General features: G+C 33.0%; 1 protein-coding gene across 1 annotated transcript in view; it reads right to left on the reverse strand.

Annotated features, from left to right (window-relative positions):
• LOC129976375 (uncharacterized) overlaps nt 1-15366 on the reverse strand; it is a 30466-nt gene that overhangs the window by 8220 nt on the left and 6880 nt on the right. The window contains exons 4-5 of the mRNA XM_056089908.1: nt 10890-10982; nt 5488-5685 (exon numbers count right to left, since the gene is read on the reverse strand). Of these exons, the coding sequence (XP_055945883.1) occupies nt 5488-5685; nt 10890-10982 (291 nt within the window). The remainder of the gene's footprint in view (nt 1-5487; nt 5686-10889; nt 10983-15366) is intronic.

A 15366-nucleotide genomic window follows, 5' to 3' on the forward strand; every position in this document is an offset into this window, starting at 1 on the left:
GTAACGTTTTGATATGCAAGGTATGCTATTAAATGTCAGAAATACTCAGAGGGTTGTTCAGGCAACTAGATGAAGGAAAACAGCAATGCAACATGGTATTGATGGAGGAGAGGGAAAATCACGAAAAAACGCATGCAGGTTCCGAGTCCAGAATGGTTTGTGAACAAACATAATGCACACATGTGGGTGGTTGATGATCCTCATGCCAGTGTTCGTGGAAATTTCCACAGAGGTGATGTCAGCGTGTGATAAGAAATCGTCTGTAACTATCTCTAAGATCGTACTTGTTGCTCAAACACCTGAAGCGAATCTTGTTCTTCTGCAAATTATTCTCCCAGAAATGTTGCAAAAAGTGTCAGTGACGGTGTAGTGATAATGCAATGTTACATACGCAAGTAGATATGCCAGGCCAATACGACAGATTTATTTTTATAACATTTCTTTGTTCTCAACTTCTGATGGGGCATCAATAGTATAAATGCTGTGTGGGTTTAGCAGTTGTGAATCACCCAAACAGTTTATGTTACCCCATCTAACTGTGGTAAACTATATCGCACTGCCTATATCAGGGCCAATGCATACACTCCCACTATCCATCAGTCTATCTGAGTTGGGTGTAAGGCACAGAAGACTACCCTGGTACAGAATCACCAAGGCAACCGGAAGGCCATCTGATCAGCCCAATCTCCCAGACGATTTTATAGAACATAAAATAAGAATTTGCAGACATTGCACATGGCACAGGCAGTAATTATTTATATTAAAAAAGCGGCATTTTCTTTCTACTTCTCTTGACATTGGCTCGACCTATCAAAAGCGATTAAGAGATAGAAAGCAATGAAAACAATATAGATAAGAGGACGCATATATAACCCTTCTGTGACAGGGGTGTCATATGCATCATGAGCAAAGGTCTCTCACAGCCGAGCAGCGTACCAACCCTACATTTCTAGGAATTGAACTCATGGGACGGTGATGCATATATGCATTCTAAACTGGAACAATTTTTAAACGTTCTCTGTGTCCATTACTTTTGAAATAAATGTAGTTTTAGTATCCTGACCTTCAGTTTTCTCCTATTCAGTCTTTGGTATTTTACTCATCAGCTGTTGTGGGGGAGGGAGTAATGTAAATAAACAAAGCTGGGTTGGGTAACTTTTCACTTGATATAATCTTTCGCGTTTCTGATCTCTCATCGAATCTTTTTTTTTTTTTTTTGCTATTGCTGTATAACCGTAAATAGTCTTTTTGGATTTTATCGCCAGTTCTGTTTATTTTGCTTAGCTTTCGGATACATTTTGCGTACTTCTCTTTTTATTACGGAAAGCCTTGGTTTCGGTTTATAATGACAAGAAAAGGCAATTTGGGCTGGAAGAATGTCTTCAATTAGGAATGAACTAATATCATTTAGTAAAGATCTAAAATTAATCTTTAATAATCTAAAAAGGTAGAAAAATGTTAAAAATGAAAAAAACGTTAGGACACACTTTATTTTTTGTAATTTTGTTTTGAAAGTTATGCTTAACGATGCAAAACCCCTGTCCTGTGGGATGATTCCTTTCACGCTCGCTCCATCTCATGTGTGCGTCTAGTAGAGGCCTCCCGTCTCGAAAGGGATAAAAACAACAATGACAAAAACCAGCTAACGCTTCTGATTGCGGCGGGCTATTGGAGATTATGGCAAACTCACCGTAAGAAGTGTGACTAACTGCTCTTAGTTAAATCTTAGCTATTTACATTTAGCTAATAGAGCCAATGCATGTGAAATTTTTTGGATTATCATCAATAATTGGAAGGCTAATTGATAGTAATTATGAATTACTATCAACCCTTAGAAGGCTGTTGTGATTTGGAAATACTTGATATGCTAGGATGATCCCATTCCCCTGCTCTTTTTCTCAGGTTTGCACCCAACTCCGATCAACTGTAGGATCGAAAGTATCTATACTAAAAGATAGAAATTAGATGCGCGGGGCATATTGTTTAACCTCCATATTCACCGGAATTGAATTCCACTTAACTTTTTCCCCTCTAACATCATAAATCACTCATTTATAAGGTTCTTACTGACACAACGAAAAATCTCATGGCGCTTTGATGTCGTCGCTGCTGCAATCATCAAAAGGAAATTTGGCATCTTGAAGCAGCACTGTAAGACGTGTAAGGACGCCAGCTATCGTCACTTCGAACCATATTTGTAATAATTAATCAAACTGTTTATGTTATCCTTAATGTTCCTTTTGCCCTTTAAGCATAATATCGAAATATATGTGCGTTTTTCACGATTTTCCTTCTCTTAACGTGGTTTGGTGGCACCATGTTTTTCCCATGATGTCTGCTAACAAACCTTTGAGTTTGTCAGTCGATTATAGAGCACCCTGCTTAACTGAAATACTATCAAGCAATAAAAATACTCGCATATTTATTTTCCTTCTTTAATATTTTAATGCCATTTACGAAACATTAATTCAAATATTAATAATATATTAAGATTATCTGAAGTTCGCGTTCATGAAATTTAATGTTTCCTTAATTAGGTTTAATTACATCATAATTTGGTTTAGTTTCCTTATATTATATATTAACATCCCGTTCCCTTCTATTGTATAGTAACATCCCGTTCCCTTCTATTGTATATTAACATCCCGTTCCCTTCTATTGTATATTAACATCGCGTTCCCTTCTATTGTATATTAACATCGCGTTCCCTTCTATTGTATATTAACATCGCGTTCCCTTCTATTGTATATTAACATCGCGTTCCCTTCTATTGTATATTAACATCGCGTTCCCTTCTATTGTATATTAACATCGCGTTCCCTTCTATTGTATATTAACATCCCGTTCCCTTCTATTGTATATTAACATCCCGTTCCCTTCTATTGTATATTAACATCCCGTTCCCTTCTATTGTATATTAACATCCGTTCCCTTCTATTGTATATTAACATCCCGTTCCCTTCTATTGTATATTAACATCCCGTTCCCTTCTATTGTATATTAACATCCCGTTTCCTTCTATTGTATATTAACATCCCGTTTCCTTCTATTGTATATTAACATCCCGTTTCCTTCTATTGTATATTAACATCCCGTTTCCTTCTATTGTATATTAACATCCCGTTTCCTTCTATTGTATATTAACATCCCGTTTCCTTCTATTGTATATTAACATCCCGTTTCCTTCTATTGTATATTAACATCCCGTTTCCTTCTATTGTATATTAACATCCCGTTTCCTTCTATTGTATATTAACATCCCGTTTCCTTCTATTGTATATTAACATCCCGTTTCCTTCTATTGTATATTAACATCCCGTTTCCTTCTATTGTATATTAACATCCCGTTTCCTTCTATTGTATATTAACATCCCGTTTCCTTCTATTGTATATTAACATCCCGTTTCCTTATATTGTATATTAACATCCCGTTTCCTTATATTATATATTAACATCCCGTTTCAAAGCAAATCTAGGGCTATATTTGGACGAACCTAGTAATTTGGAATCGTTGTCAGATGACGAGGACGATACCCGAGCTGTTATCCCCTCTCCAAAGTTCCACACCACACCAGAGGCAGGACGTTTGGACCCGAAGGATTCAACGTACACCATACCCACTTACACAATGGTTCTTCAGTGGGATAGATTCTCGAACCTGAAACATTCCGGTTCCGAAATGGAGATCTTACCACCAGGCCATCGCGGCCCGCCGTTTACACCACGTCACACAATTAGAGTTGCAAATGAAAATCATGTCTTAACTAATCAGAAATGCTTCATGCAAAGCATCAGCACAAGTTTTCATTTTAACACGGAAATTAAAAAAGCGGAAAAAAATCAATTTAAAAAATAATAAAATTTTAATTTTGAAAATCAGACTATTTATTTTTATCTCCATTACTAATAAAGATGAATGTGTATGCATGTTGGCACATAAAAGGCCAAACCATTTGATCAAAATGTACCAAACTTGGTACATACATGCTTCGACGAATGGAAATGTGGCTCTTGTAACCACTTTGAAGAAATTTGTACTAGAATTTTAATTAAATTGAAAAATAAATGAATTTTTGGAAGCATTTTAAGATTTTAACCCATAAAAAACCGAAGAGGGAATTTGTTTATCCGCGATAACTTGCGAATATGCATTAATTGCACACACAAAAGTTATTTTTTAAGACATTTAATCATTTGTTCTTTTTAGAGACTTCAGTTCAATTGATATGCAATATCTTTTGAAATTCAAAATATTCCTGAAGATTTAATATTATTTTTTGCATATTTTTTTTTTAAAAAAATGGCTTCATTTCTAAAATGAAACTTAGATTAGTTCCATTGGTTGATCCAATATTTAAAAGTTGATTTTCTTTCATTATTTTAAACTCGGGGGGGGGGGGGAAAGAATCCCCTGATTATTTAAACAGTTTAAATGAGGGATCTGAAAATGAAATTACATTATTCCACAGGGCATGTGCAATTTAAATTAAATATTCAAACATTTAAGTTATGAATGGCACTATAATATCACGAGATCCTCGTTATGAAGCAGAGCTCTAGAGACCTTTAAATGAAGCAGAAAATGATTTATAGTAATTAGGATAATTTAACAGGAGATTTTTTCGATGAAAGTTCGCTTTCGATTAATTCTGATACGTATGTTCAAATATAATTAATATTTCTAGTGATAATGTATTTCGAAAAATTTATAATATATATAAATATACCAAAAGAAATATCTAGATAATTTACAAGCTGAATTTTACACTAGTACTTAACCTGAATGCTTGAAATGTTTTCGAAAACCTTACAACGAATACTCAAATTTCTGCATAGAAATGTCGATAAAAAATAGGGACAACTTTAGCCATTGTCATTTTTTTTAAACTTTTAATATAATTGTGGAATTGTCCATTATATTGTTTTCTATATAACTTTGAAAGATGGAAAAATAAATTTAAAAAGTAATATGTTTTTTCAAGAATATTATTTATTGTAACATGCAATTTGAGAAGAAAATGTATATTCAAACGTAATTGCTTTTTTGAATGACAACATATTTTGAAAAATTTCTAAAACATATTTATATGTCAAGAAAAATATCTGCAGAATATATTGGCTGATTTTCATATTTATACTTTCATTAGAAAGTCTCATTTGAGCGTAAAGAAAACGCGGTCTCGTAGACCTCACCTCCCTAATTAAGTCCTAAAATTTCCCCTTCCCAGTTAAAGGTTAATGGTGGGTCAAAAAAATAGTTTGTAATTATTATCATGTTCAAGATCTTCAATTTTTATGTGGGAACAAGGAGAAAAATATGCGAGAAAGTTTCGAGTAGACTGTTCCTACTGCTTCACAGCATTTCTATCAAAGTTAATGGTTGACAGAATCTCCATCTGCACCAGTAATTCCGAGGTCAACAGAAAAAGGGGGGGGGGACCCCGAGTTAAAATTTCATATACTTTGAAATATATAATTTGCACTCACCATGGCAAGCAAGGTACTTGCAACTGTCATTAAAAACACTATGCATAAGATAATCCCAATTGTCCACCTAGTTTCACCGAAATCAATGCTGAGCAAGCCGTCTGTCGTTACCATAATGACAATGTGTATTGCGGCAATGAGGCATATCATTGCCCAAAGACTGTGCAAGATGAAACTAAGAATATCGTGTTCTTCTCCCTGAAATAAAAAGTGGAAAAATATCACAACATATATATATATATATATATATATATATATATATATATATATATATATATATATATATATATATATATATATATATATATATATATATATATATATATATAATGTAAACATAATTTTTAAAAACAGAACGCAGGTTCGATGATAGAGAAAACACTTTACATTTTTAAGTTCGTTTTATTATCTTTAATCCATCCAGGAAAGGTATAATTTATTTACAAGAGGAGACGCGGACAAGGCACATCCGTTCACAGCAACAGATGAGACAAGAAGCGAGGTAATAAGAGAGAAACAAATTATCCCTATCTTATATAACATGAGATCGCGATATGGATTTTTGACATGTATCGATTCTCACAGGAACTTCTCACACGTGTCGACATTGACAAGGAAAACAGAGGGATCCTTTAGAAGAATCTGTTTATATCAGCGATTCTCTATCCTTTCACTCGGCACGTGGGAATCGCCGATGCAAACATTTTTGCAAAGCTTCAGTTGAATTATTAAAAGCGGAAAGGGATCAGGAAATAAGAAAACATTTTAGAATGACTTTGACATGGGTTGAATTACGATAAACTTTAGAATAATTAAAATTGAAATTAGAGTTCAAAATATCATTACACACACACACTAGGGGGCTCCTTCGCCTGCTCGCTTTCGTTCACTAACCCAAATAGTGTACACGAACTTCATCAGTTCCGGTAAGCAAGTTTTTAAACTCCACTAATCATTTGTCCAATGTTAGAAGTATAATGTTTCCATGATGAAATCATACATTATCTATTCAGCTTACTTACGATTCAAGTTTAGTTTAGTTATATTAACGCCCGTTGTAAAGCAACACTAGGGCTATTTTGGGATGGACCTCGTCATTTTGAACCGCGGTCAGATGACGAGGACGACACCCGAGCTGTCAGCCCCTCCCCACTCCACTCCACACCACACCACACCACACCAGCGGGAGGACGTTTGGCATGACGGATTTAACGTGCAACAGATCCCCTTACACGACGGTTCTTTGGTAGAATCGGGTCTCGAACCTGAAACCCTACGGCTCACAAGCCGAGACCTTACCACCAGGCCACCGCGGCCTACTTACGATTCAAAAGCCTCATAATGAGAACATTCTTTGCTTATATCTCTAATATTTATGAATTAAATCAATTCTTCACATTTTCCGCACCAACTTAGAAGCTTCACGATCGGTTTTTCTTTCCAAATTGCCAGACTCTCAATTGATTTTCTCTTCCCATTTTTTTTTCTTCATTTGGTATAGCTGGACACCCCATTACTATTAAAAAACAATGTAGGATTTCCTCGTCTATTACTTAGGTATTCAGATGATTGTTATCCAAGAGAAGAAAAACTTTCGTTACTCGAAAAATTAAGCAAACCAAAAATGGTGTCTAAGAGTAGAAATAACAAATAATATTGTTTTAAACTCCTTTGCTGTTAATTTGCATTAATTAAAGCTTTACTTTTCCTTTACATACTTGTTATGATGTAGTAATAATTTTTATTGAATAAGTTCAGGTCCATATATTAAGGGTAATGCCAGCTCCCGGAAATAAAGGTTCAGAAACAAGACAAATGTGACTTATTCATAAAGACCATTTTTTAAACAAAAGATAAAGGAAGAAAAGGATTGTGCATGTGCGATACCATTCCTAAAATGCTATTCATAGTTTGGGAGCCTATCTGTCTTAGGGCAAATCCGACGTCTAATCAATACAATGCCAGGCCATGTTGCCGCAAGTATTGCAACAGGAGCTGATCACATCTGTATTATTGTGATTATTATATTTTATTTCAATCGGATGTTCCTTTCTTATTACGCTGTTTTTAATCTACTTGTGTCTATTTCAATGCACCTCGAAGAGTTGATGTTACTTACAGTCCTACAGTTTAATATTTTATTTCAGTTTTTCACTAAGTTGATAATACTACGAACCAGGTCAATATCTAAATAAAAAGAAAATATACACTCCAAAACGCAATTGTAAGTTTTGACTTGGTTATGATTAAAAATAGAGAATTATGGGGTGCTTTGAATTTTGTCACCATATACGTTTCTTAAAATTTATTATGACTGAGCAAAATTTATGATATTTTATAATATATGATATGATATTTTATATCGGTTTTTAATGTTCAATATGGGATAGGATCGTATATGCGTCATACTTTGCAATGCATTTTTTTGAATATAATAAAATATTTAATTTTTTTTAACTTACGAAGAGTTATAACTTTTATTACTGGTTGCAAAAAGGTCTTGTGTTCTTTAGATTTGGTATGTCAAGCATGACGATGTAAGAATTGTTATCTAAAATGATATTAAATTATGCTCGGAATGGTAAGACAGGCATGATCTAAATACTATTCAGACAGGCATGATCTAAATACTATTCAGACAGGCATGATCTAAATACTATTCAGACAGGCATGATCTAAATACTATTCAGACAGGCATGATCTAAATACTATTCAGACAGGCATGATCTAAATACTATTCAGACAGGCATGATCTAAATACTATTCAGACAGGCATGATCTAAATACTATTCAGACAGGCATGATCTAAATACTATGCAGGCATGATCTAAATACTATGCAGGCATGATCTAAATACTATGCAGGCATGATCTAAATACTATGCAGGCATGATTTAAATATAATGCAGACATGATTTAAATAATATTTTAATTATAATATGTTTCTGAATAATATGTTTTTCTCATTTTTAGTTATAATTTATATTAAATAATATAGCATTCATTTCAATTTCTTAACACAAAATTCTGTGTAAGATTTTTTTTTTTAAATCATGGCCTTCAAAGAGTGAATGAAATTTTATTTAAATCTCTTTAAACACAAGCAGCTTTTTATAAGATTTACTTATTGTGATACACTCAAGCGATCGTTTATCTTTTCTTGGTATAAATCTAAATTTTGTACCTTTCAACAATGTCATCCGTGTTTGGAGCTCAGGACATGGACCTACAGAATTTCTCAATATTTCTTGATGAAAATATTCTTTCGCATTTATTTTTAGTATGGATATTCTATTCAAAATGTATATAATTGCTCAAATTTTGTACGTTCTTATAAAATAAATATGTATATCTCCTGTAGACTTGAGAATGAAGAATCCTGAGATTCAGCTCTTTATCGATGAGTTTCTTATTGAAATTCACATGTGAATGCGGAATTATTTAAAACAGTTGTATAAACTGTTGCTCTAAATAAGGATTATCCCTAATACTGAATTCAATTGAATTGGCGTTATCTTAACGTTGATCTTAAAATATTAAATAATAACTTTAAAATAATTTCGATGACTAAGTTTTACCATTCATAGATTAAAAAAAAAGAAATTGCAAGACATTTGAGACACGAGAAATTCAGAAAACTAAAGAAAATAAATGATTTGATCAAATATTACCAATTTTCAACTTTTAGCTATCGTATATGAAAAAGAAATGCACATTTTTTTAATACTGAATATTACTATAGTATAAGCTCAATTACCCTATAGCACCATATCCTTACTGCATTACTGGATAGTATAATATTCGTATAAGTTAAGTTGATCTACATAATACTATGACGGCAGTAAAAAGCAAAGAAAACTCATTTGAAAGATGATAGAATGGTTGTTCATTTTTACACAAGAATCAAAATCTGGAACAATGGCATCAAATCATTTTTTGTGTGGCGTGCGACTATATGACTCGTATCATGCTACCATATTTGATCAAATCATAATTTTTTAAAACTAAATTCGACTAACTACAAGGCAATAGCATCGTTATTGCTATGTTCTTCAGTCAAACATTCAATCAAGTTAACTCGGTTCAAACATTCAATCAAGTTAACTCGGTTCAAACATTCAATCAAGTTAACTCGGTTCAAACATTCAATCAAGTTAACTCGGTTCAAACATTCAATCAAGTTAACTCGGTTCAAACATTCAATCAAGTTAACTCGGTTCAAACATTCAATCAAGTTAACTCGGTTCAAACATTCAATCAAGTTAACTCGGTTCAAACATTCAATCAAGTTAACTCGGTTCAAACATTCAATCAAGTTAACTCGGTTCAAACATTCAATCAAGTTAACTCGGTTCAAACATTCAATCAAGTTAACTCGGTTCAAACATTCAATCAAGTTAACTCGGTTCAAACATTCAATCAAGTTAACTCTGATCAAACATTCAATCAAGTTAACTCTGATCAAACATTCAATCAAGTTAACTCGGTTCAAACATTCAATCAAGTTAACTCGGTTCAAACATTCAATCAAGTTAACTCGGTTCAAACATTCAATCAAGTTAACTCGGTTCAAACATTCAATCAAGTTAACTCGGTTCAAACATTCAATCAAGTTAACTCGGTTCAAACATTCAATCAAGTTAACTCGGTTCAAACATTCAATCAAGTTAACTCGGTTCAAACATTCAATCAAGTTAACTCGGTTCAAACATTCAATCAAGTTAACTCGGTTCAAACATTCAATCAAGTTAACTCTGATCAAACATTCAATCAAGTTAACTCTGATCAAACATTCAATCAAGTTAACTCTGATCAAACATTCAATCAAGTTAACTCTGATCAAACATTCAATCAAGTTAACTCTGATCAAACATTCAATCAAGTTAACTCTGATCAAACATTCAATCAAGTTAACTCTGATCAAACATTCAATCAAGTTAACTCTGATCAAACATTCAATCAAGTTAACTCGGATCAAACATTCAATCAAGTTAACTCGGATCAAACATTCAATCAAGTTAACTCTGATCAAACATTCAATCAAGTTAACTCGGTTCAAACATTCAATCAAGTTAACTCGGTTCAAACATTCAATCAAGTTAACTCGGTTCAAACATTCAATCAAGTTAACTCGGTTCAAACATTCAATCAAGTTAACTCGGTTCAAACATTCATCATATCACATACTTACATTTGCCACAAAATATTGGATCAAGCTTTTGATCGACGTATCATGTAAAGTTGATTTTAGACGAATTTAACAACCAACCAGTAAATACTAAAACATTTATTTATTTTGATCAATTGTCCGAAAAACAAAAGTTGTCTTAGAATTCTGCTATCCTTTTTTGATGGAGTAAAATATGGAGAAAAAAAATTTAGGTTCTGAAATATTCTACTTACATCTATTTCAATTTGACCTTGGTACAGTTTCCTGGGTTCACCTTCTTGCAAAAGAACGATATCCGTTCCCTTTACATTTGATTCCTCTTCTTGCTATATTAAGAATAATAAATTAGTTTGAATCATTTTGAATTTTATAACTTATGTTTTCATAAAGTGAGCAATTTTGTTAATACATTGATTCTCACATTACACGCTTGAGCATTACAGATAATATGAAATTGTACCAAATCATCTATCATATTAGATTGCTCTTAGCTATAGTGGAGAAGAGGCTAAGCAGGGATTATCTAATAATATGGCCTTGAGCATTTTTAAAAGATATTCAAATTTTACATCAGATTTATTTATTTATTAGAATACCATAATTTTTAACACGAAAATTTTCTAACAAATGTTTGGCACAGAATGACCAAATCTGGTCCTTGTACCAAAAAACCAAACTAAACCAAATCATTTGCTTAAAAACATGGAAAAATTCCTTGGATTTATTTCCTTTTTCTTGAAGTCAATACAGTGTTATTCGAAACAATGGCATTGAAAGCATCTTCTTTGCAAACAAAAATCTGGGACCTTCGGTAAAGCTGAAAGTGATTGATATGGCTTTGGAGAAAAATATTTAATCATATAGTTCTTTGGCGTGAATCTAGCAATTTTAGTGAATTTATCGCATGAATCTGTTTTGGATGCCTTTTCTTCCCCAAATGATTGAAATCAAAGTTTGGTACGGAAGTACTGTTGTATTCAGAAGATCATTTACCGAATTTCGCAGGTTTAACCCTTTATAGTTTTCTGGTATATATTCTTACCATCTGTAAAATATTTTTATGAGGGCTCAAATAATAGTATCATCATATGCGTAAAATTTGATTGAGCTTCCTTAATAGCTTTGAAATACATTAAGCCTATAATTAAATGTATTTCACATGCATTAAGACAATGTTTTCAATCGTTTCGATTCAAAAGTGGTAAATACGCTTACCACTGCCCATTCAAGATGTAAGGATTTTCGTAGCGACATTACGTTCCTGCGTTTGTCATTAAATTTTAACTCCTGAAAAAGTTTTCAGACATGAATTCCACTGTATTGTGTTCCTTATGTCTAAAATATATTTATATTTGATTGCCATTATTTGTTATTGAATTTATTTCAATTCAACATTCATTTTTTAAAAATGAACAAAAACTTTTGATTCTGTTAAAGATTTTATGCATAATTTGACTTCAATTTTGATAAATTGATTATTTGAATACTGTAATTTACGGCATTTTAGTTTATTTCTGAAGCAGAAACGTGGCTAAAATGTTATTAATAAAAATGCAATATATTGCTTTCAAATATATCATGTTGCCTCGAATACCAATTTGCAGAAACCAGAGCGAGTTCAGCTCAGCGCAGCTCGTATTATCACTGGGCTCCGCAGAAGCACGCCATCCAACATCGTACTCTACGAAGCTGACTTACAGCCATTGAAGGATAGATGTATTCCTAATCTTATAAAGTACTTTAGCAAACTTTATAGCTACCGTTCTCAACATCGAACCGCTAATTTCCTGTGTGGTTGGAAGAACACTCAGAGGTTGAAGAGGTATAGTCCTCTTGGACATGCTGAAAAGTTAGAAGAAACAATGGGTTGCAAAACATCTAACTCTCTAAAGCCTATTGCTTCCCCTCTTGACAAATTATCTGGTGTGTACTTCCATACAGAACTATTGACTTACACTAATAAATCTTCTCAACATTCTGAATTTCTAAGACAAGCTGCTCTTGAAGTAATCAATAATATCCCATCTGAAGCTATACTGATTTATACTGACGGTAGTAAAGATGAAAATGGTCACACTGGTAGCGGGGTTGTAATTAAATCCGGCAATGAAGAGACTTTCCTTAGTCAGCGCAACCCTGACTTTAGTTCCGTCTTTGGCTCAGAATTGATAGCCATTGACATGGCTCTGGGCTTTTCTTTAGATCACCAATTAATCGGTGAGATTTGGCTTCTAGTTGATAGTCGTAGCGTCATACAGTACTTAGAAAACTGGAGGAATATTGTAGACCAGAGAGGCATCCGTGTTTTTGAAAAATTAAAATTGATACCCAAGTCCTGCGCTATACATTTTCAATGGATACCATCTCATGTAAACCTTAAATATAATGACATTGCCGATAGTCTGGCTAAGAAGGGTTCATCCCTGACTCTGAATTCTGCTGAGCCCTTAACTTTCCAGGAAATGTATTCCAGAAGTAAGGCCCTTGTCAACTCATCTTGGAAACTACTTGGAAACAACTCACTTGGAAACTTGGTACCTTGGCTCTGGCCCTGGTGGTGCTCTGAGCTTTGGCGGTGCTAGACAAGACCAGACGGCTCTGTCTAGATTTAAATCTGGCCACCTCAAGACTCTTCGGTTCTCCGGTGGGAACAAGATCTTCCCCATCTGCACAAAGTGCAATTCAAGCGAGGCCACTGCTGAGCATTTGCTTCGCTGTATTGGCTTTTCCCGGGAGAATCTGCTTCATAGCCCCAATAATGTCCTTGATGGTTTGAAGGCGAATGGTCTCATGGACCTGATCTGATTCCGATCAAGGGATTAGAAAGAAGAAGCAATATATTGCAACAGTTATATTTTCATGCATTGTAGCAGTTTGCCCAACCAGTCTAATAAATGGAACATGAGCTTCAAACTTTATTGTAAGATAGTATTGAATTTGATTTCGACGTGTTTTCTAATTAGAAAAGCTATGTAAATTGACTACAATAGAGTGAAAAGTATGATTACCAATGAACATTCGACGATATTTTTACCCTTAACACTTAGTGGTAAGTACGCATACCACGTACGTTGTTTTCCATGAACGATCTCTGATAAGTATATTTACCACTCCTTATTTCATAACGTAGCCGACTACGTTCGAAGCAATATTTTTGAAAAATTGGATTTTTTAAAAACTATTTATGGTTTTTAGATGTATTGTCAATTATAAACACTATATATACAAAAAAAATTATTTGGAAATATAATATATTTTGAGAAATAGGAAAATTTGTAGTAAATTTTAATGAAATTTAACCTAAACGGCTAACACTACACAAAATTGTAATGCAGCTATCCTATTTTTCTTTGTACACAAGTTATAGAATATAATGATGAATGAAATGAACCAAAATCTAAGAAACATTTTGCGATGCAAAGAAATTATGGGTAAAAATGTACGTATATATACATTTTTTCCATAAATTTACCACTTAATTTTTCTAAAAACACCTATAAATAAAAAAGTATTTCAACAACAATAAAACTTTTGGTTCATTTCATTGCCCATAGTATTTAAAACACACGCTGAAATTTTTATGTAAATACCTCTATTAGTTTTTGAGATATCATGTTAACGGTGGAAATTTTTTATAAAAATTAAAGTTTAAGAAAATTGAAGTTAAAGAAATATTTTAGCTAAAAAATTGTTTAAAATTATCCTGTGTGATAGATCAGACCTTCCTTTTCCTAGAAAAAACTATTTTGGAAAGAGGAAAGCCTGAGCTACAAGAAATAATAATAAAGGAAGAATTCGCCAATGTAGTCGAAAACCAGTGTTTTTAACGTAGTCGGACCCCTTAAAAGGCAAATCAACAAATTTTTGATGTTTTAGTATTTACATATCAGATTATCATGGTATAAACCTAAAAATTTTTATTTGTTAATAACTCTTTATAGGCATAATTCAGAGGCAAGTTAGTGCATTTACGATTTATTTTTGCGTGAAAGCGAATGTACAGACCGACAAACTCAACACATTGACATATATGGTTTCAAAATTCGATAGCCATATAATTCAGAATGTGAATCCTGTAAACCAAATTTTATCAATATAGATCTTTCTGTAGTCATCAAATTTAGTTATATACTGATAACAGAAAGCGATTCCTCTGAATGGATTTCGTTCAAAATTTGATCGAAAGTTCATGTTTCAAATTTTACCCGTCTTATTTAAAACGATTTTGATTTTTCGTGTTCACAAACTTAAAGAAAATTTCTAAAATGGGTTTTACAAACTCGCTGAGTTCTGAAATGGGGAGATTCGTCGAATTCTCGTGTTCAAATTTTTGATGATTACAATATTTTCTCTATGTTTCATGTGTGAGAATGTAAGAACACTGAAAATAATACAGAACATAATTTACACGAATATAAAATAATTTATTTGTATTACGCTTACTTATAACTAAAGATAACACAAAAAAAATTTAAACTTTGTTTGAATATGTAATAATACCCAATGTGAATTTATATTGCTCCTATGGACCGAGTCCATGTGGTAGTACATTTCAATACCTTTTGTTACGAGCGCCTTTGACTAAAAACTAGTTTTAACTTTAATCATACTAGAGCTATAACTTGCTTTCAGAACTCAAAAGTCAGAAGTAATTGCGCGCGAAACCAATGTACGGTTTTGTATATGGCAACTATACAAAGCAAGCAACTA

The sequence above is a fragment of the Argiope bruennichi genome, chromosome 7 (genome assembly GCF_947563725.1).
Source record: "Argiope bruennichi chromosome 7, qqArgBrue1.1, whole genome shotgun sequence".
NCBI lineage: Eukaryota > Metazoa > Arthropoda > Arachnida > Araneae > Araneidae > Argiope > Argiope bruennichi.